Source organism: Brienomyrus brachyistius, chromosome 11 (assembly GCF_023856365.1).
Source record: "Brienomyrus brachyistius isolate T26 chromosome 11, BBRACH_0.4, whole genome shotgun sequence".
NCBI lineage: Eukaryota > Metazoa > Chordata > Actinopteri > Osteoglossiformes > Mormyridae > Brienomyrus > Brienomyrus brachyistius.
This window is the reverse complement of record NC_064543.1, coordinates 12,767,078-12,788,446: the sequence shown is the minus strand read 5'-3', so window position 1 is coordinate 12,788,446 and position 21,369 is coordinate 12,767,078. Positions and strand designations below refer to the sequence as shown.

The 21,369-nt window shown below is 48.1% G+C and overlaps 1 protein-coding gene across 3 annotated transcripts in view; it reads right to left on the bottom strand.

The window, feature by feature from the left end:
* Positions 1–1,248: 1,248 nt before the first annotated feature.
* Positions 1,249–21,369, bottom strand: part of LOC125751870 (transcription initiation factor TFIID subunit 4-like) — a 56,888-nt gene continuing 36,767 nt past the window's right edge. For all 3 annotated transcript variants that reach the window (XM_049031262.1, XM_049031263.1, XM_049031264.1), the window contains exon 15: positions 1,249–3,428. In XM_049031262.1, the coding sequence (XP_048887219.1) occupies positions 3,255–3,428 (174 nt within the window). In that variant the 3' untranslated portion in view covers positions 1,249–3,254. The remainder of the gene's footprint in view (positions 3,429–21,369) is intronic.

Below are 21,369 nucleotides of genomic sequence, written 5' to 3'. Positions count from 1 at the left end.
GTCACTAGCATACGGATACAAAGCAGGTTTAAATAGCGTTAGCGTCATTTCCAACTGTTGTCTGGAGGGACATCGATGAGGGTAAATAATACATTAAAAAAAATCCCCAATGTGTAATCAAGCAGCTGTTTAGCGGAGACCAGAAGGGAGAGATTTCCCTGCCATGAAAACAACGTTTTCCTGGCTGCAATTATAATCCGGAAGCAGAACATGCCAGAAGGATTTGAAGATACAACCACAAAGACACAATATGATATCACAACCTATCCTCACGGAAAACCATTACTAATTATTCACAACGGCTTTCAAAGTACTTCAAATGCGACTGTTTAGCTGGAATGTGTTGGGAAAACGGAAGCGCAAAACACCAGTATTTGCCGGTGAATCGGCCAGGATGACTTAAATAATGAAAATAAGAACTTTTCTGAGAAAAACTGGACACATCCGCTCGGTTATACACCGAGTTCGTCAAATAGCGCAATTTCTCATACTATTCTCCTCAAACGTGTCTGCACAGATTTTTAGCCCTGACTTTGCCTCCTTGCATTCTTTTATCAGCCTTAATGCCGGGGACGATTAAATTAAATAAAATGGTTCTGATGCATGAAACGTTAGTTTGGGAACTAACAAAAAACCAGTCGTGTTAAACAGCGCTTATGTCAGCAGCACCAGCATTATCTATCAAAATATTAATGTCAGCATGTAAAATAGTTGTCCCCTGGGGAGGATTTAACAGTTTTCATTATTTAAAACAATTAACTTCCGAATTAATTGTTTAAAAGTTTTACAGGTACATTTGCGTCAGTACTACCTACACCCTTTAGTCAATCATTTGTGAAACAAGAGGTATTAACACTGAACGTAATTAATATTAATTGAACATTTTGGGTAATTAACTAGGGAAACGTTATTTTGGAAAGATAAAAACGCAGCAAACTCTGTTTAATGCGAATTAACGTGACATTCAAACACTCAATGGGGTTTTCATCGCACGTAAAGCAGGACGTAAGCCGTCAATAATCATTTGCTGCAGTTTATGGTCACATAAGTGACCCCTACAAGTCCGGCATCTAACGAGATTATTAAATATATTACCTATGAGCAATATGAAATTATTAGTTCAAAGTGACTACAGTGGCTGAAGGCATTTAGGAGAGCCAAATCATTTCCTTTGTTTTACTGTACTAATATGGGTCCTCTGTCTTTCAACATGAAACACACAAAGTTAACTTCAGAATAAAAACTGGATTGCTTAGTAAACCGCTTCTTTATTCCTTTACAAAATAGGTACAAATACAGAAGTATGCTTTTCACACAAACAGGAAAATTCCAGAATATGTACAGGGTTTACCAAAAATAACGTAGTTCTAATAAACACATGATCTTTGTAAACAATATGTACAAATTATCAATACAGTAAAACATAAACTTTCCACCTCTGTGTTTCAGCTACACCTTCCTAATAATCTTTTGGCTAAAAAGCTGACGGAGTAGAAATGACCGCTTGCTTATTTATCAGAAACCATAAAAATAATTATTAAAATCATTTCAAACCATTGGACAAATAGGTCTATTTGTGCTTTTTATATTATTTAGATGTTTATTCTCTGTTTACCGTTATGATATTTTACCAAGATAAAACTGCATTGCCTGAAATGTGGCAAGCTTAAATGTAAATTTTAAAAAAGGAAATATATATAAATAGTTACAAAACAAATTCCCTTTAACAGCTACAGACAATACTGCTTGACGCTTGGAAAGAGACAGATGCTTTTGCGATGTACATTAGTAACATAGTTTCTCGTTTTCACTTGTAATAAAGCACTAAAACTAAAATATGATGCCGTTAAAAAACAAACCAACGCACATTAACTCCAAAGGCCACCTGGAAACGTCGTCCGTTCAACAAATAAATTACAAAGCGGCACTATTCAGACACGATAGCTGCATAGAAGCAAGCGATTCCTATTTAAACCGAAAAGGGAATTGGGGATGGCGTAAAACGTCCATTGCACGAAAAATATTGCAAGTATTTTCAAATTACGAACCATTTTCGAGTAGAACCCATTACATCACAGGAGCCGATCACAAATCCCAGCCAATCGCGGCTTCTCCTTGGTTTAATTATGTATCAGGAAAATGGTATTATGGGAAACTTCCGAGCGTCATCCATTGGAATCAGATATCCGGCTCCAAACTTCAATTCAGGAGGTTAAAAAGGCCAACAGTTATAGTTCTAATCACGGTGGGAATACCGATTTAGAAAGATAAGCTCCATGTAATAGTACAGTAAGTGTCGTCGTCATTGCAATGGCATTACACCCCCCCACGTTTGCTCTAGAGTCTAACTGTCGGGTCTCTGAAAATCGAACATTTTTACCGCATCTCCTTCCGCAACTTCGCAAAACTAATATTTTAATTATTGACAACATTATTTCAGGTATATCAGTGTGGCATTAAAAATTCAGGCCCTCCTCCTGCAAACCGTCTCACAAGTTTACCTAGAGATCCGTCTGCCTAAGAGCTGCATCAACATAAACAGGGAGTTTGAAGGTATAACATCATTTTCTCTTCAAGGAATGAGATGGACGTGATTTCGTGTGACCCAAATAATTTGATGCTAAAATATTAAATAGGTGGCAGAAGTACTGTACATGCTGATCAAAACCATTCTTAAGAAAATGAATTATATACATTTTAATTTACTCAGCAACGGCTGCCATACTTCTTCATTTTCACGCTGTTGCCGTTCCAAAACAGAGACATATAAAAATGTCAAGTTCGCAAAAGGTTATACGTTTTGTTCAGAAACGTGAGGCAATGTGACCGCACTCAATCAATACTGTAGGCTGTACGACCAGGTCTGGAATATATTGCTTCTTCAGGAAAAGGGGAAAAAAAATGTTAAAGGTATATTAAGTTATCCTTCACTTTGGGACAGTTCATTCCATGCCCAGTAGGGGGCGCCTCTCACAGGTGCGCACAGCTCCTCCAGCTCAGGTTCACACTCAGACTCAGACTGTGTCGCTGCCTTTTCTTTTTCTCCCCCATGTCCAGAACATCAAGCCGGCCATGATTTTCTTTCAGCCAAAGAATCGGAATTTTTCTCCTCTTTCGTTTTTATCCCCTGATACATTTCCTTAATCTTTCCAGTCTGACCCTGAAGTTAAGGTCATGACAGAAACACTGAGCCGAAGCGACTGACCCAACGGAAGGCACGTTGTGGGCAGGATGCATCTGGGGGGAGAGGGTTGCTACTTAAGCAGGGCGCGGTATAGCAGCAGCGAGCGGGCCGTCTCCCGATCCTGCTCCATGTAGAAGATGAAGTCCCTGAGGTTGACGCGAGTGATGCGTTGCCGTGGGTACTGTCGTGAGGCGGCGGCGGTTGCCGAGGAGCCGGCCGATACGCCCAACGAACTCCCCGAGACCTGCAGAGGAAGAGGAAGGAATTAGCGTGGAGGGCGTAGGGAGACGTGCAGGTTTTACGAAATCTCAGCACCTCTGCGTCAGCCAGTTAAGTAAATAATTATCTAACTCGGACCACCCTGACGATCTGCAGATGGTGGCTCAGTGGATTTGACAAGAAAAGGTTTTAAGTTTAAATCCCTGGAGAGACTGTGCTGTTGTATGCGGCAGCAAAACATCAATTTAAATGGGGGGAAAATGCAATCACGTTAACTTCATTGAGAACCCAGCTTGACTCAATCTAGTTAAAAACTGGGCTTTTTGACTACATTTAATGTATGCCGTTTTAGGGTCCTCTCCAGTGTCCCTTTAGCACTTAGAGAAATAGCTTTTAATTACCTGACTCTCTAAGATTAATCTCTCGCTACAGATAAGATTTTTTAAAAGGACTAAGAAATATGTATATTTTTAAAACAAGTAGTATGGGATCTAAGCTGACGTTCCGCTGCTTCTGATTTTAAATCTCTTTTTTTTTTGTTGAGTAGAGAAGAGAAAATAGATCGTATGCGACCATGAAAAAGACCATCTTACATCTTCAGATGAAAAACACCAGCTAACTAACATACACAACCTAACCACTTGAACCCAGGCAGAAAACAAACATCACGGACATTTTAATGACAGTCATCCCCCCCCCCCACGACACTTTGTTTTATCCTGGTCATGGCCCATAAACACAGAGCACAGTAGACTGACACTAACTGGAAACATCTGAAGGAGACCCCCGGAGAACCACGTCACGTTTCCGCAGACATCACACAATGCAAACATAATCATATCTGGCTTAACAGTAACCATATCAAAGACCGTGGCAGATTGTGCATCCTGGACTGTGCTGTGTCTCCGAACACATCCATTACCGGCTCACAGGCTAATGTGCTGAGAACGTCCATATGGGGACAGGGCAGGCATAGCCCTGGGGGATATGGGAACAGAGCATCTGAGGGGAGAGGCACTCACTCACCAAGCAGAGCCAAGGTCACACTACACCCCCACCCTTCATGATTTGGGCTACGTGCCCAGTGCCATACCAATTAGTGCCATTCACCCCCAGTCACAGAACCCCAGGCAGATCCACCATCCCACTCCTGGGCTCCACCCGGGCCCATTCAGATCCACCTTTCTTGACCTGGGTTCCATGCCAGTTCATTCACATACACCTTCCTGCATGTGAGCTCCCAATCAGATCTACCTTCCTTCACTTTGGCTCAACACAGCACCCAATCAGATCCATCTCTGTAACCTTTGACCTCTGGCAGCTCGTACAACAAGCAGCTGCAGTATCTATTACTACTCAATTTTTATCCTATAACATTTAAGCAGGCGTTGTCCACATCTTATTTTAATAGGTTCAACGTGTTTGCCAGTGAACCCAATCACTGCTCTGTTTACTGTGTGCAAGGAGATGCACCAGTTATCAATTCATCCTGAGAAGAGAAGGACAAGAAATTAAAAGCTGACCATCACACTTCTCAGGCAATAAAAAAGACACAGTTACATATGAGAGGTTTGAAAATGGCGTCGGTCCATCAGTGTTTTCATGTGACCAATCCGGGTCAAACGAAGTGGAATTGCGTCAAGGTTCACGTTCAGAGCAGAGGCGCAGCCCTGCCTCCAGCAGGAACGCAGTGAGGTCTCCAAAGCCGCCAGCAATCCCGTTCGGGCTTGTGTTTTGGGTCGGGCATGAACTCCAATGGGATGGGGCGCGGCGGGCAGGGCGGAGGGCCCCGGGTGTACTACACGCCCCTGCCGGCAGCGAAGCTCGGCGGCCAGCCAGTGGGTGGGGCTGCTTTCCCAGGCTTCGGGGCCACCTGACATAGGGTGGGGGGGGGGAGGTGGACAGGAACCCACATATGTGGGCAATATGGGGCTCTTAGGTCCCTCATTCCCATGGGACAGTCTTGCCGGCACGTTAGTGCCGTTAGTGACGCTGCACCGTGGAACTCCACAGCGGGGGAAGGAGACGCCATTCCCCCCCACACAAGCTGCACCCTGGCAGGCCGCCCCCGGCGCTGGCTCCAGCCTCTGCTACCAGACAAGCTGGCGCACATTCGGATCCTCTCTGGGCACGGGCCGGGCCGGAGCAGGGTGAGAACACAGTCAAATCCGCATGGAAGGCAACGTCGAGACCCAGAGGACGGCGGCGGTGCATGATCCAGAAGTGGGGCTAGCAGTTGTACCCTTGAGCAAGGCACTCAAACTAAAGCGCTTCAGTGAATAGGAGGTATAAGGCAGAGCTTATGGAAGCTGCCTGCGTTTGAAGTGTGAGGATCCCGCAGAAACCCAACACAGCCGCCCTCCTGCAACTGAACACCGCTGGGGAGGACGAGGAGCTCATTCTCATCAAGCTTCCAGTCTCACCTCCACCTATGTGGGATTAGCCTTCGGGATCCATGATCCTGACATCTGGCACTCCAGGGAGGGCGGTGGGGAAGCACAAAGCAGGGCATGCCCGCAGCCTTTGGGGCCATGAGGGACACGAATGAGCGAATTCATGCGAAGGCGGGAGCCAGCGAGACGCCCGACCCGACTCGAGCGTCAGCGAACACCCAGCTGTGCAAACAGGCCTGTGAACAAACACATCAACCTGGGAGCCCCGGCCGCCGCTCCGGATCAAACCATCTGTCAGGCGTCACGGGGGCCGCCGTGTCGGCCGGAAGGAGCTGAAAGATGGGATTCTCATGCTGCCACTGCCAGTCGCCTCTGCCTTCCTGCCACCCTGGACTCCAAACAAGTCCGAACGCCTCTGCTCTTGCGGTCGGCAGCCTATGTCAAACCTGGATGTGAGGATTATGTGTGCATTGTCTTCTGGGGCTCTGCAAACCATTTACTTGGACCTCCTGTTAAAGCCAGCTTCTAGTCGCCCCCTACCCCCCAGACAGGTACTGCACACCCCCAGCCAAAGAAAAAGCTTTTCCACTATTTGTGAGTTGCAATCACATAGGATATGACAGCATAGGTGGAAATTAGCGGGAGAACATTTCAAGCTGGATTTAAGGAAGCACTTCTTTACGCAACGTGTAGTCAGAGTATGGAATAGCCTTCCTGATAATGTAGTGCAAGCTGAATCATTGGGTTCCTTTAAATCAGAGCTAGATAAGATTTTAACGACTCTGAGCTATTAGTTTAGTTCTCCCCAAGCGAGCTTGATGGGCCGAATGGCCTCCTCTCGTTTGTATAGTTCTTATGTTCTTATGTTCTTATTTTGTCCACAGTATTTTTACAGACAGGACAGGCCTGCTGACATTGCCGGCTATGATTATATGCTTATTAATAAATACGTTATCACAGAAAGAAGAACCAGTTTTCATACAGATAATCAATACTTCACTGCATTCATGTATTTCTTGATAGTGACTTTTAAACTCAACCCATATTTTTTGGTGTCATGAAACTGTCTTGACGTTGGATCAGTCATAATAACGCTCTGCCATTTACACAGCAGACAAACCCACCCCCCTATCCTGCCACTGTTTTTTTTTTTACTTGTTTTGGGAGGGGGCTGGTTATAATTTTAAAAGCTCCTGTCCAAAGAAATCTATCAATAAAAGAGCAAAAGGGTAATCAAAAGGACCAAAGACATTTGGGTAAGGAACCGATCTGCGGCGGGCTCTCCAATGCTGAGGCCGGGCCTGTTCATCTTAGCATGTGAACACAGAGTAATAACAATAACAACATTGATTCGCCATTTGTGTATTTATATCTGTTGCACTCATTTGAAGCAAATAGGCGAGTGTGTCAGAATCCTGAGCTTTTTGGATGTTTCTTCACAAACTAAAACACCACAGACATAAACCGTCTGTCTCATGCGACTCGAACCAAAGACCTGAAGAAAGAGGAAGGGTCATATTTTACGAAGGCTTCTCTCTCCGACAATAAAAAAGGGAGAAAACGGGCGGAAAAGGGGGGAAAAAAAATGTCCTGCCTCAGATCCCGATTAAAAAAATAAATGGAGAAATTAAATCGGAAGGCATGTGGGCTGGTGCTCAATCCCGCAGGATGGAGACGACAAATCTCAGGCGTGGCCAGGCGGCTGGCATCCTAATGCACGTATAAAACACAAAAACGGCGCCATCGTTCCACGACGAGGCGCAGCGGCCGTGCGAGATCTCAGCCATGGAGAAGACGGCTAAAAAGGAAGGGGAAAAAAAAAAAGAGGAGAAGAAAAAGGAAAAAAAAAAACACCTTATTACTTCTAACTCCTGCAAGCCATTTTGGTCTCCAAAGGTTCTGGCTCGCCTGGGGCCATGTGTCTGCAGTGTTTCGGGAAATGACTTGCTTTCGCACGAACAGCGCGTGGCTCTGCAATGCTGCTGCCCCCAGCGTCCCCCCGCTGCTGCTCGGCTTAACCCTCGCCTGCCCCATGCGCCGTGAGGAGCCACGGAAGACAAGAGCAGGCTGAGGGCAGGGGGGCGCCAGGGAAACGTGGGCAGGGGGGACGGGACCAGCAGGCACGAAGCTGCATGACGCATTAGGGATTATACATGTAAACATAAACATACACACACAGACACGCATGTTGTAGTTGATCTGTGGTGTAGACCGGTAGCGTACAACAGTCAAATGTATATTAACCGTGGATTACATCTGCAAACTAGTTGACACAACACTTAATTAAAACATCTCGCTTTAGGTCAGGAATTCGCTAATTAGTGGCACGCCGACAAGGCCGCGTTTCCACGGGTTACGGCGTAGATGAAAGAGTGACCCTGGGCTGAGCGGCGTTGGGGGGGGGGGACGCCTTAGAGCCCGGCTGGGACACCACAGCCCACCCCCAGGCTTTGAGATCCACCTAAAAGACACTCAAGGTACGGCTAACGATGCATGTGGGCGTAACGATCCTGATACACTAGCGCCGCCTGCCATGGTGTGGCCACATCATCGAACTTCCTGTACTGTGATGGGAGGCTTGCCTGTTAATTGCCATTAACATAAATCCAGGCAGGAGGTCGACTTTCCTTCTCGAGTCCAGAAGCCACTGCGCTGCTTGGGGACTCGGTCACTACAGAAAGACCCCCGAACACGTCGGCAGACACAAGTGGCTCCAGGCAAGACGCCGGTTTCCTGCTCAGGCCGCCAGCATAAATATCCACATTAAATTGACCGCGAAGGTCACACGTTCATCTCAGACGCTTAAAAACTTTTCCCTCCTTGCTTTAAAATACAAAAAATAAAAACACAAAGATCATTAAAACTTACTGTATAACGTATGAACCGTCAAGCCATGTATCCATTAATGCTCATGAAAGACAAGTTGTGAAACTCTGCAGCATTAAATATTCAAAGCATTTCATAAGTAAAATGAGACCAATTAAAGCAGAGGGAGAGGGGTAATGAGAGCCGGATCGGTCCCTGTCCTCTGCAGCCCATGCTAATGAGGCTGTTGCTTTTGCACCCATCACTTGAATGGCGAAGCGATGTCATTTCCTGTGGGCTTCACCCTTCCGCCAACGTTCTCTCCGAGATGGATGATGGACTTTTAATTAAAACTGGAATATTTTAGGGGTGGGGAATTTTAAAAGAGGTCCCTCCCCCACCACCTTCACTTGAGGTCAGACCCCGCCTGGACGGTACGGGCTAGACCAAAATAAATATTATATACATATAGCAGCAAAGTAGGTTCTAGAGGGGGAAAAGCATGAGGATTGGAAGGTAAGAACCAGAATGGGACCATGGTGAAAATGGCTGCTTACCTCACACAGGGCGGCAGAATCAGGGGAAGAAAATTCTAATCTACAGTTCCGTTCTGCAAACTAAATCATTGCTTCCTCTGTGGGGTGGGGGCGGACGGAGGCCACAGAGGGTCTACCACTCGCGAAGGCAGGGGGCACACTTCCCATTCTCACAGAGGGCGATGAAGGTCTTGAGAAATCAAAGACCTTCCCAAGAGAAACAGAGACCAGCATTTAAAATGGAAAAGAGACGGAATTAATGCCGCTTTGGCCAAGAGAGTATTTTTCCGAGTCTCTTTGAGCGCCACAGAACTGCTGTTACCCATCGCTGCCTGACAGAGAGAGTGTGGGGAGGCTTGAGAGACGAACGCCAGGAACGGTTCAGAAACAAAAGCGATGACAGGATCGTTTATGGGAAGGAGGCATGAATGCAGGCAAAGGGGGCGTGCCGGCGAGGGTACGGAGCCCACACGCTTCACGGCACGCAGGACCACCCTCCTGAAGGCTGTGTGGGAGAGCCTGCCGGAATCTGGGTCGATTAACGGCCCCCTTTGAAGGCACAAAGGAGGAATGCACTTCTGACACTGACAATCGTGCCGTTTCCACCCAAAGCACCGCAGAAGCCTTCTGTGGCCCTTTTCGAATTGTATTCATGGCAACAGAGGCAAAACCGTTACTAAGTGAAGACTGATCTCTGACAACGATGGAAATAATTTTATAAAAATGACTTGAGGTATTTACCTTCTTCTGTCTGGTCTTCAGTGGAGTGCTTTGGTCTCTCAATACCGTGAGACTGCTCCATGGAGACAGAAGAGATCCCAACAATCGCTGTCCGTTCGTTTAGTCATGTGAAGCGATGGTCACGTGATGCGGAGGTGAAAGGTCATAGGAGGACCCGTAACTCCCTTTTTATTTTCCATGACCATAAAAGACCCACAGCATCAGTAAAAATCCCCCCTCTGAGGCTGTTCTGTTTAGCATTATAAATTGTCTAATGTTGACAATATAAGACTACAGGCATGTGTACAGAACAAAGCGCGCATGTCAGCGGAGGGGAAACGGCATCTTCCTGAAGCGCCGCTGGGCAGTGCCCACTGGCACACGCCGGCGCCCGCGGGGCCACCTGGGACGTCGGCGAGGGGGAGGGAATCCCTATGCTCACGTGGCCAGCCGGGCGGGAACAAACGTGATTTGAGAATGGGAGGGATGGAGCTGGCGGCATGGCGGACAGACGATGCCAGGGCAGCTTAGAGACCGAGGGGGGGGGGGGTCTGCGGGCGGGGAACGGACACCGTCTCTGCACATGCACATGCAAGCGCACTTCACATACTACAGGGGTGACATCGACTGCAGTGCTGACAGCCGCACCTCGGCTTTGGAACAGCCTGCCGCCCCGCATCAGGGCTGCACCTATACTGCGCGTTTTTCTATCCAGTTTGAAGGCTCATCTCTTCTCCTTTGCTTTTGATCGGAATGGGTGTCTGCTCCTTGCTTTTTGCTCAGCTTTTGCAGCTCTGTTCCATCCATCCATCCCGTATTATTCTAACTCCTCTATTTTATTTATTGTTTTGTTCGTTTGGTTTTGTCCAGCATTTCGGTCAGCCTCTATTATTTTAAACGTGCATCTTGATTCAATTCGAACTGATGTGACTAAAGTCCATGTTGCTCCTAAAGCTGAACAGCCAATCGGAAGCTGCAGCAGACCAGCCACACCCCTACTGTGACTGTTTGACCTGTGATGAAAGTTCATCTTGTGGCATTTTGCGATTGTCAGGTAGAGGTGTAAACACGGCAACTTGGGGGAGGGGGGGTGGGGTTTAATGATGGGGTGAGCAGGATTCAAAGAGCAGTAATAAGAACATAACCCAAAAGAACGCGCCGTTCTCATGAACACCCTCCGTGTTGATGCACGTCACGCCACCAATCACAGCCCCGGTTTCGGCAGGACCACCTCGTGGAGTCTACGCCAACGCCCTCAGACTTTAAACGCCCTCGTATCGCGCAGAATTATTATGCTGCCTCCTCATTACGGCGGCGAAAATACAGCAGAACTTAAACCCGCGCAAGTTAAAACTGCTGGTGTGACCGCGTTCATTGAGGTAACAGGCGCGGCGGGCGATTTTAAACGCCTCTGTGATGATTTATTAATGAAATTCACGAGAGTGTTTACCACGACTCTATACCGAGAGACGGATGAGCTACATCGCGGAGATGGCTCAAATAAATAAATAAAGAAGAATAGAGAGACAGACGGAGCGAGGCCGGGTTCGTCCTTTAAACGGATCCGGCTGCGGAACGCTGCCACAGAAGCTATGGTGGCATAAATCCAGAACAAGGAAAGGCTGTTAAAGAACCCCCCCCCCACCCCCACCCCCACAAAACAATGGAGGAAAATGAGAAGTTTTAAACCGCAAAAACTCAGAGAAAAGTATAACAAAGGCAGAGCTGGGCTTCAAGATGGTGGAGGCCCCACCCAATAAGAAGCCATTCCTAACGTGTTAAAATTGATCAAATGGAAAGCAGTGAATAGAAGGGGGGGGGGGGGGGAATTAAGCTGAGGCAAAAAGTGTGACTTGGATTTAATATTTTATAATTGCCAAGGGACATTCTGAGATCAATGCATTTTTGCCTGAGACATACATCAGAAAGAGATGTACTTCAGTCTTTTTTAGGGAACTTCAGTCTATTTAATTCTGCTGTCTGATGCATGTGAAATAGGCCTTTCTTGGCCTTCCTCTGTAGCTCCTGGCGCGGCTCGGGGCGGGAATTACCATTGTTAATGGGCACCATTGGAGGGACTGGGCGCGGGGGCCAATAAGCCGTCCTCGGTAATGGATGGGCTTGTTTATTTGCCTGCTCCGTTTTTCTGTCCATGGATAATTTTAGCTGCGCCGTCTAATGGTGACGGAAAAAAAGATGCATGAATAAGAGCAGAGCGAAACTCACCTCGCCGTAAACAGATGGGAGCGGACTGGGCCGGAAACGGGGGGGGGGGGGGGCAGAGGGTACACAGATCGCCCTATGGACAAGGTCTCAGGGTCAGGGAAGATCGTCCCTAAGAGTCAGAGTCGGCTCATCACCTCTACTGAGCATATGACTCCCAGAAGGCCAGGTGATAAGCCCGCTCTCCTCGCTCTCCCAGGGACTCTCTGACGACCACAGACCCAAAACCTTCTGTACCTCATTAAGCCTCAGTCCACCTTGGCTTGAGCAGTATCACAGGCATACTGTGGTATGTTGGGTATACTGTGGCAGGGGAGGATGTATCACCAAAATTACAAAGCACCAGAAGACGTTTGCTTCTGAAAATACAGACGCTCCCTGGGACATGACGGACCGAGTTACAATGTTTTGACTTTACAATAGGTGTGTGTTTTTCACTTTCACTACATTATGCAGTAAATTACATGAGATATTCAACACTTTGTTATAAAATAGGTTTTATGATAATGATTTTACTTAACTGTAGGCTAGTGTAAGTGTCCTAAGCATGTTTAAGGTAGGCTAGGCTAGGCTATGATATTTGTTAAGTTAGGTGTACAGTATTAAAATGTTCTTTTGCCTTCTGACTGGTTTACTGGAATGTAACCACATTGTAAGCTGAGGAGAGGCTGTACTGTCCAAAGTGTAATGCACAGACAGCATGATGGCGTGAGGAATCAGATACTGCCCAAGCCAACCTCGACTCCATTTAAGATGTCATCATTTTTTTAAATCCACATTTACTCACATACTCACTTCTGCACTAAACATACCACCTTTGTGTTTCCCGCATGCGAATCCTCCCCCAGGCCTTGGATAATCTCCTGAACTTGCCCACCCCCCCCCCCCCACACACCCTGCTGCGCGCTCAGCTGGGAGATGCCGGCGACCAGACGCTGTGCCGAGGCGGGGGGATCCGTCTTAGGCGCGGACACTAATTAGCGATTAAACACCTTCATATTCCTGCCTGACGAGGGTTCGCAGTTATCAGTCTGTTAATGTTACACGTGAAAGATTCCAGCATATTACGCTCGGATGAATTAACTGTACATTTATACTGTCAGAACTGCAGAATTGTATCTATGGGTTAAAAAAAAAATTTAATTCGATATCTGTTGCTGTGCTCACCTGAGGACCATTTAGCTAACTTACGTCGTCTGCTACCGACGATGCTTCACAAATATTGCTATAATTAATTACTGTGACAAATACGGCAAATTCAACTGATGTAAATCTACTCATTTTAATATTACTAATTTTATTTCACCTAGCTAACTATTACTGCTGAAAGATGAAGGGAGCCTGTAACAGCAAATCCCAGCGATGGTGCATCTGTAGGACACAGTTGAGTGGGACTGATCCATCATAACAACAAAATTTATGTCTTATATTGAAGACGAAGCCCCTGTATGGCCCAATCTGTATGTCCTACAACAGATGGATGTCTATGAATATTCATCAGCTGTAATATGGGTCTGTTGTAACGGTTTGTCGGCCTGGTATGATCAATCTTCTCACCCCCCAGACATAAAGCCCTTCATCAGAAACTTTGGGGCGCACCCTCATTTGGTCAGCGGCAGCAGTGCTCCTGGACAACGCAAGCCTGCGAGCGCAGGGTGGGCATGGAGGTTGGCACAGTGCCCTCCTCTCTGTGTGGGTGGGCGGAGTAAACAAAGAGCATCCAATTAACCTTCATTACAAAACTAGACGTATTTTTTTCCTTTTATGGAAATGGGGTCTACTCAGAATGGGGTTAACCAGGTGTCCCACGGGGCAGCGTATGGATGGGATTGCCATAAAAGGAAATATGCGCATACATAATTCAATACTAAAAGGCTTTTAAAAACATATATGTCTATAAATATACTCATGACAATGCAGCATCGAACAATATATCGAACAACATTATCAAGACCCGTTTCTGAGGGCCAGCATGAAGAGGCACCAAATAATTTACCAGAACCTCAATTCCAACCCAGGTCTTTGTGCCAGGCTAATGCGAATTCAACTGCCTCAGCTTGCATACAATATGGCTGCCCTCACCCTAGCTGTGCTGCTGCCCCCTACAGGCCCAGGAGACTGCAGATCGTGCCACCTGCTCATCGTTCACACTGCTCCCACAACAGGGTTCCGGTATGAGGTTATACTGAGCGCGCTAATAATTAAAGGACATTACGCGGAGAGCCCCTGTTGGCAGGAACCAGCCAATGACAAAATTGCGCGATCGGGGTCACATGACTACATTCACTTGCACCCATTTCCTGTCATCACACAAAAACCACAAAACCTTGACGTGGGGAAAGCAACGAACGTAGCGTTGGGTAAAGTGCTAACCTCTCCAGAATCGGCGTGCCACCCCTCAACGGCAATGGTGGCTAAATGAAAGTACGAGATCGGGAGAACAAAGCGGACGCGTCTTCATTAACGGACACAGAGACACCTCCCCACCTCCCCACCTCCCCACCTCCCCGCCGCATGTGGACCAGCACGGACTCATTTCACAGTCGCCTCCCTTCGCTGCCGCCTCTGAGGGGCGAATTGGGGGTGGGCTCTGAAATTATTCACTATCTTTAATAAAGTCATTACAGCGCATGGCAGGGTGTGGAGAGATCCCCCCCCCCCCAACCAAAAAAAACTCCACAGCCATTAAAACGTGAGGGGAAACCCGAGGTGAGAAGAATCTTAAGAAAGTAGTAAGAGGCGGGACGTACCAAGTGTGCAGGGGGCTTCATCTGACCACAGACAAAGCAGTGGAAGAGCTCATTTGCATGATCCCCCCCAGCTCCCCCCGAGCACCCAGCAGTGGGCCAGCCCATTGCTGGCTGGAGCAGAGGCCTGGCAGCACAGTCCCCCCATGTCCCCGACTCGCAGGGAACCGCAGAGCCTCCCACTCCTCACCAGTATAATTATATCAAGATTAACAAGGGAGGTAATTAATTTCCTTAAGATGGGTATCTTTCAGGCGCCTCGGGCTCAACTTTGTTGTCAAAACTGTATACTTAACCGTTATTAAAGTGCAAACTTAAGGCAGTGACGGGAAACTCACTCGGTATACGGAGAATAATTTCATTACGCTGTCTCTCATAGCGTACAGAGATTCATAAACTCCCCAGCTCAGAAACCGGTTACGTTCCAAATATTAACTAAGCCGTCTGTGATAAAAAGACTGCTTAGATTAGGGTGCAGAAACATATTCAACCTTTAACGATGCTGAAACACGTCTCCAACGATCATAACGGTTTTTCGGCTTTTTATTCCACCTGCACACCCCCCCCCCATCTCAAAATTCCAGAAAAATTCCTCTCCCCCCAACACAAACACATCTTGCCCACCCTAAATGATCAACAAAGATTCAAAACATGACAATGGAGAAAAGGTACACCATGTCTGAAGTGCTTGGTTCTATTCTGGGTCTGAATTCTAAATTCACTATAGTTGTAAGGCCAGGCTCGGAACTACATTAATATCACTTTAATGCGGAACGTTACTTCCCACAAGCTCCTGACGGAATTCCCTCATTCGTAAGTGTGCGTTGGTGTCAACTGAAACCACCTACTGGAGATCTTGTCGAATGTATGAGCGTTCGCACAAACGACAGAGAAATATGGTTCAGAAAATGCTCAAAACAAATTAGGCAACAAGCTTAATCCACCGAAGCATCACATATTTTATTCATTCCTTCAAGGACACAGAGGATAAAACCTCGTTCAGTTAATGGTCGTCTTAGAAGGGTGACTATATTAGAGGATTTACATCTAAAAGACATACTACATTTCTGAAATTCTGCCAATCAACAGGCAGGATACAGGAATGGGTTGTGGAAGATTCCTAATTGATTCTGAAGGGGGCTGCTGTTGCCATGGTGAGTAGTAAACTGGAGCCAGACCTTTCTGGACCAAGCACAGCTTGGCTCTTCAGATCTGGTCAGTTTCGTTGTAGTGCTACCTACTGCCTTGGGAACATTGAACACAGTAGCCCTGCAACCCAGAAGAGAGGGACCCCTTCTAAAAGCTCGGAACCTTTTAGCATATTGATGCTGGACAGGTAGGGGCAGCACGGTGGTGCAGTGGTTAGCACTGTTGCCTCACACCTCTGGGACCCGGGTTCGAGTCTCCGCCTGGGTTACATGTGTGCGGAGTTTGCATGTTCTCCCCATGTCATCGTGGGGTTTCCTCCAGGTACTCCGGTCTCCCCCAACAGTTCAAAAACACTCTGAGGCTAATTGGAGATGCTAAATTGCCTGTAGGTGTGCATGTGTGAGTGAATGGTGTGTGAGTGTGCCCTGCGATGAGCTGGCCTCCCATCCTGGGTTGTTCGCTGCCTCGTGCCCATTGCTTCCGGGATAGGCTCCGGACCCCCCGCGACCCAGTAGGATAAGCAGTTTGGAAAATGGATGGATGGATGTTGGACAGGTACTCACCACCTACACCAGAGTTGCCAATTACAGCAGCCCCTTGTGGAGATAGACAAGCAAGACTCACCTGCTGGCTACAACCCAACCCTATCAAGGTTAATCTTTTCATGTACTTTCTCCACCATGGGCTTGTCTCTTCCCATAAATTTAAAACCTTGCATATCTGGTTAATGACAAGGCAGCCGACAACAACGCAGTCGAACATCTTGACTGATGGCCAAGAAGCTGCAGTTTCCTGGAGAGGTGACTGGATTAGGGTTACGGTTAGGAGCAGGGCAGCCATTTAGCATGAAACAGAAGCCTCTTCAGATAAAAATGTCCAGACAGCCCAGACTAAAGAGGATCAAAAGTATTTAGATATTAAATAAAGTCTCTGTCCCTGGATGCCAAACCTACTGCCTCCCCTTTGCTGCCTCCCCTTTGCTGCCTCCCCTTTGCTGCCTCCCCTTTGCTGCCTCCCCTTTGCTGCCTCCCCTTTGCTATATAACACCATGGCTGTTGTCTCTCTTACTTTTCTTTCCCATCCTGATTGCAGGTATAGGGGGAAGAGCTGAGGCAGATGCTGGTAGTTGGGGTGGGTGTCTCTCAATATTTCGCCCCCAGCATCGCCATTAACAGATAATCTCAGAATACCTCACTGCAATTAATTGCGTGACAAAGCCCAACCGAGCCAAATCCTGCAAGCGGGCGGGTTCTCAAAGATACATCGGAGCCGGGGGGCAGGCGGGAGCTGCTGGGGGGCGGGGGCTTGTTAAAGCAGGTCACCCGCCAATCTTGGGGCCGGCCCAAGGTTACGGAGTGGTGGGGAGCGCGGGAGACGCCCGATTTGTATGCCGGTGAGACGGTGAGACGGGGGGGGGGGCGTTCAGGCGGCGATGCTGCGTAATCGCGCACTTCAAACAGTGCGCCCCCTTCTGCACTACACATGTATCACAGGGTCCCACAGACCAGTGAACGCACAAAGCTGTGGCCACACTAACTCCAGAGGAAGACAGACAAACAAACCAACCAAGAAATGCAGACGTGTCACATGAGGTCACGTGCGCATCATTCAGACTAAATGAGATTTATTATTGGAGGAGCAACTGAGGTTTTACTTTTAATTGCCCCACCCCCCCACCCCACTACATTTTCCATGGAAAAACCGAATGACTCCCTAGGATTCCAACAGCAAGTCTGAAAGAATTTCTCTTTCTCTAAACATCTTTGATTCATTAATTCTCAGGGGGAACAAATTACATTGTTGAGGCTTGCATTTCATATGAAACAAACAGGACTCGAGCACCACGCAGTGAATAATCTCACCGCAGTGAATAAAAACAAATATTAACTATGTGACACGAGACAAGCATGACTAACACACAAGGTAAAGCGTGATGTCATCAGATGAGGAGAATCTTTGTCCATCACTGGAACAGAAAAGAAATTCCATCAGTATCGGGCCCTTCAGTGAAATTTGAATGTAATTGCGTGTTTAAATGTGGAAGACATTTTGAGCCTTAAGAAAGGACCTTTAAAATAAGCACAGATGTGCGTTTGTTTTGTTAGTGCTCCACATCTTTCCTTTTTTTTCCTATTCAGATTCCAGTGCCCTTTAATTTTCCCCATCAGTTCCTGAGGTGAGACGCACTGCTCCAGGACGCCAGCCTTGACGTAGTGACTGTGCCCCCGCCCCCAATGATTCAGAACCAACGCAAAAACAGAGAATTGACGGCGCAACCCAGACTAACTGTCCTCTGCTCTTCCTCTGAACATTGCTGCTCCAAATCAATGTCCCACAGAAGCCCATCACACTGCTCAAGCAGAGGTACAGGTGTGACATCATCATTGTCTCCGTCTGTCCTCCTACTTATATATGTGGCGTCTAGTCAAAATGCCAGGTTCAAAATACTGCCTGCTGACCCTGCAGTACATATCAGTGCGCTAAGGGAGCGCTGAAGGGGTCAGTCCCCTCTCCTAAACCAAGCAACCCCCCACCCAGGCCTCCTATCTGCTGGGATTATACCCCCCCCCCCCCCCATTTTCTAGGCAGGGGACAAGACAGCTCAAAAATGAGGCTGCGTGGCGAGACAAGGCCAACTTGGGATTGATTTACTTCATTAACAGAGATTACAAGTTTAACTTACAAAACCAGGAGGTCAAAATTTCTCATTAAACAAAGGAACCATGGAGGACCAAGGGCCTGGGAGACCACTCTTATTACTAACTGCGCGTCTCAATCCGCCTTTGATGTTCCACATTCCCCCTCCCCCAGTTTTTTTGGCAGAAGGGTTGATTTTAATTGTAGCTATAGAGGAGAGCGCAGTTTGCTGTAAGACAGCCTCCGCATCTGCAGCGAGTGCGGCTTTGGTGATATTGGGCGCAGTCCATCGCCCGGGGCTCCTTTTAATGGCTCCCCTTCTCATACCAGCCTCAGATTGTTTTCCATGTGATTCCTGTTAATTTAGCTGCAGGAAAGGGCATCAGTTTTCTTCCCTGCACTCCCCCCAGCCCTATTTCTTCCCCCTTCCTCCTCTCTTCCTTTCTCTCCCTCGTCCTCCGTCTCCGTACTCGTGCAGTAGGTGATATGAATCCAAATGAAAAGCGCGATGCTCCGACCAGCATTTCCACACGCGCCTGTAGGAGGCCGCTATGAAAAGTCCGATGCATCCTGGGCGATCTGACCGCCGTTGTCGTGTTTTCTGAGCCCGGTGCCTGCTGACAAACAGAGTTTCCACTTTGATGCGATGAACGGCCAACCTACTCGCTACAATGGTGTAGGGCAGGGGTGCCCAACTCCAGTTCTGGGGGGCCGGAGCCCTGCACATTTTTGGGTTTCCCCTCATTTAACACACCTGATTCAACTCCTTGTGCTAATTACCACACAGCTCTTGAGCTGAATCATTTGTGGTGGAACAGGGAAAGAACTAAGCTACACAGGGCTCCGGCCCCCCAGGACTGGAGTTGGGCACCCCTGGTCTAGGGCCAGACGCCAGGTGAAAAGCTGGGCCCAGAGTTAATAATCGAGCTTTTCGAAACACAATCCCCCCGATCGGTTTAATCACTCAGAAGTGTCCTCGGATGCCCTGAGCTACAGATTTCCCTTTAGAGGAAATACCATGGGTGTCATTTCACACGAGAGCGCTAAAGCCCGAAGTGAAGTCAGGACACCTATAAACCAGGGGAACGAGTTTTGGTGCTTTAACAATACACAGTCATGGCCACACAGGGGCCGGTATGGGAACAGCTGGGGACCCGAAAGGACCGACTGAAGCCGTGGCTAATGCTCAGCGTCGTCCCTCACTGCCCAGACCGAAGAGGACCTGGCCAGCTAAGAGACGACCTCCAACCTGCCCCAAATCCTACCTAAACCTCTTCTCAGCATCTAGGAAATCTGGCCACTTGCACAAAGGCATCAAGAAGCATGACTAGGAGGGGAAAAAAGGGGCGATAATGAGATCAAATCTAATGAATCTTTTTTGACTTTTAATTCTCAACTCTACTCACTGTGCCTTCAAGACGGAATACATTCCCAACGTCCACGTCGATACCTTTGGTCTCAAGGCGGCCATAACTCAAAGAAGGTAAATAAAATTCATTGGCTGCTCATGTGCCCCCCACACCACAGGCTAATCGTTTCCTGGTGATTAATGCCACGGCCGGCGCACGGACACCTGACAGGGCGCCGACAGCCACCAGAAGCCCCCACCGCTGTCTCATCACCGCGGGGCACTGTGGCGGCCAGCATCTCCCCACGCCCCTCCCCAACTCCCCGGGTCGACGTTCAAAGGCAGCCGCTGCCTGATCGCAGCAGGGGTCCCCCTCCCACACATACACACACGCCAAGGAGCAAGAAATCCAACCCTGGGGGGTCACTTTCAACCCCCCCCCTTAGTTGGTCACTGCAGGCGAGCTCAGTGCTGGGGTGCGTCTCAATAACCCCCCTGGCTCCTTGTCAGTCCAAGCCCAGGCCGCTGCTGAGCACGCGGCTCTCAAAAAGGTTTAAGAAGCAGTTTCAACAGGTGCCGTCCATCACGACGTTAAAAAGCCTGACAGGGCTTATGGACCATATCGGGGGCTGCCGCCATCTCGGGACCCCTTCACAGAGGCCACCCTCACAAAGACTCAGGTTGCTGGCCATCGTGCCTTTAAAATTGCAACATGGGCCTGGCGTTGGGGTCGGGCGGGGGGCTGGACACAGAATAACGTTTTAGCTAGCTTCTTAGGCAGAAACAATCGTACTGTGCAAGGGACACATCTGCAAATGAAGAAAGAAAAAAAGTCCGTCAACTCAAAGGTAACAAACGGAGCGAACTGCTTGAAATACTTGATAAAAAATAGTTTTGTGTTTTGCCCAAAGAGAGAAAATTATCCATAAAAAATAAATACAACAAAGGGCAGATCTGAATGGCGTTTAGACCACCCTTACTGGGACACATGACCGGGGGGGCCTGCTATTAGCACCGCCCCGAGAAGGCCAGACGGTGGAGGAGGGGGCCGCGGTGCCGGGTTTTACGAAGGGTCGCTTTACAGAGATCAGTCACACCTCCGCTTCCTTCCACACCTCCTATCCCGGTATTCCGTGAGGATGGGAAGAAAAATCAACGGCTCAGAGTGGAAGGAATAATGGCCTGGCGCACATGTTCATTTGCATAGCGCCCCCAGGTGGAGGCAGTGCCGTGACAGTGAAGTGTAATGACTCCACAGCTTCCTTTGACTGGGAGCAGGTTCAGCCGAGAGGCACGCGGCCAGCGTGACCGGCGAAATGGGGCTCTGCATCGCTCGGAGTCGCCATGCGGCCAGCGTGACCGGCGAAATGGGGCTCTGAATCGCTCGGAGTCGCTATGCGGCCAGAGT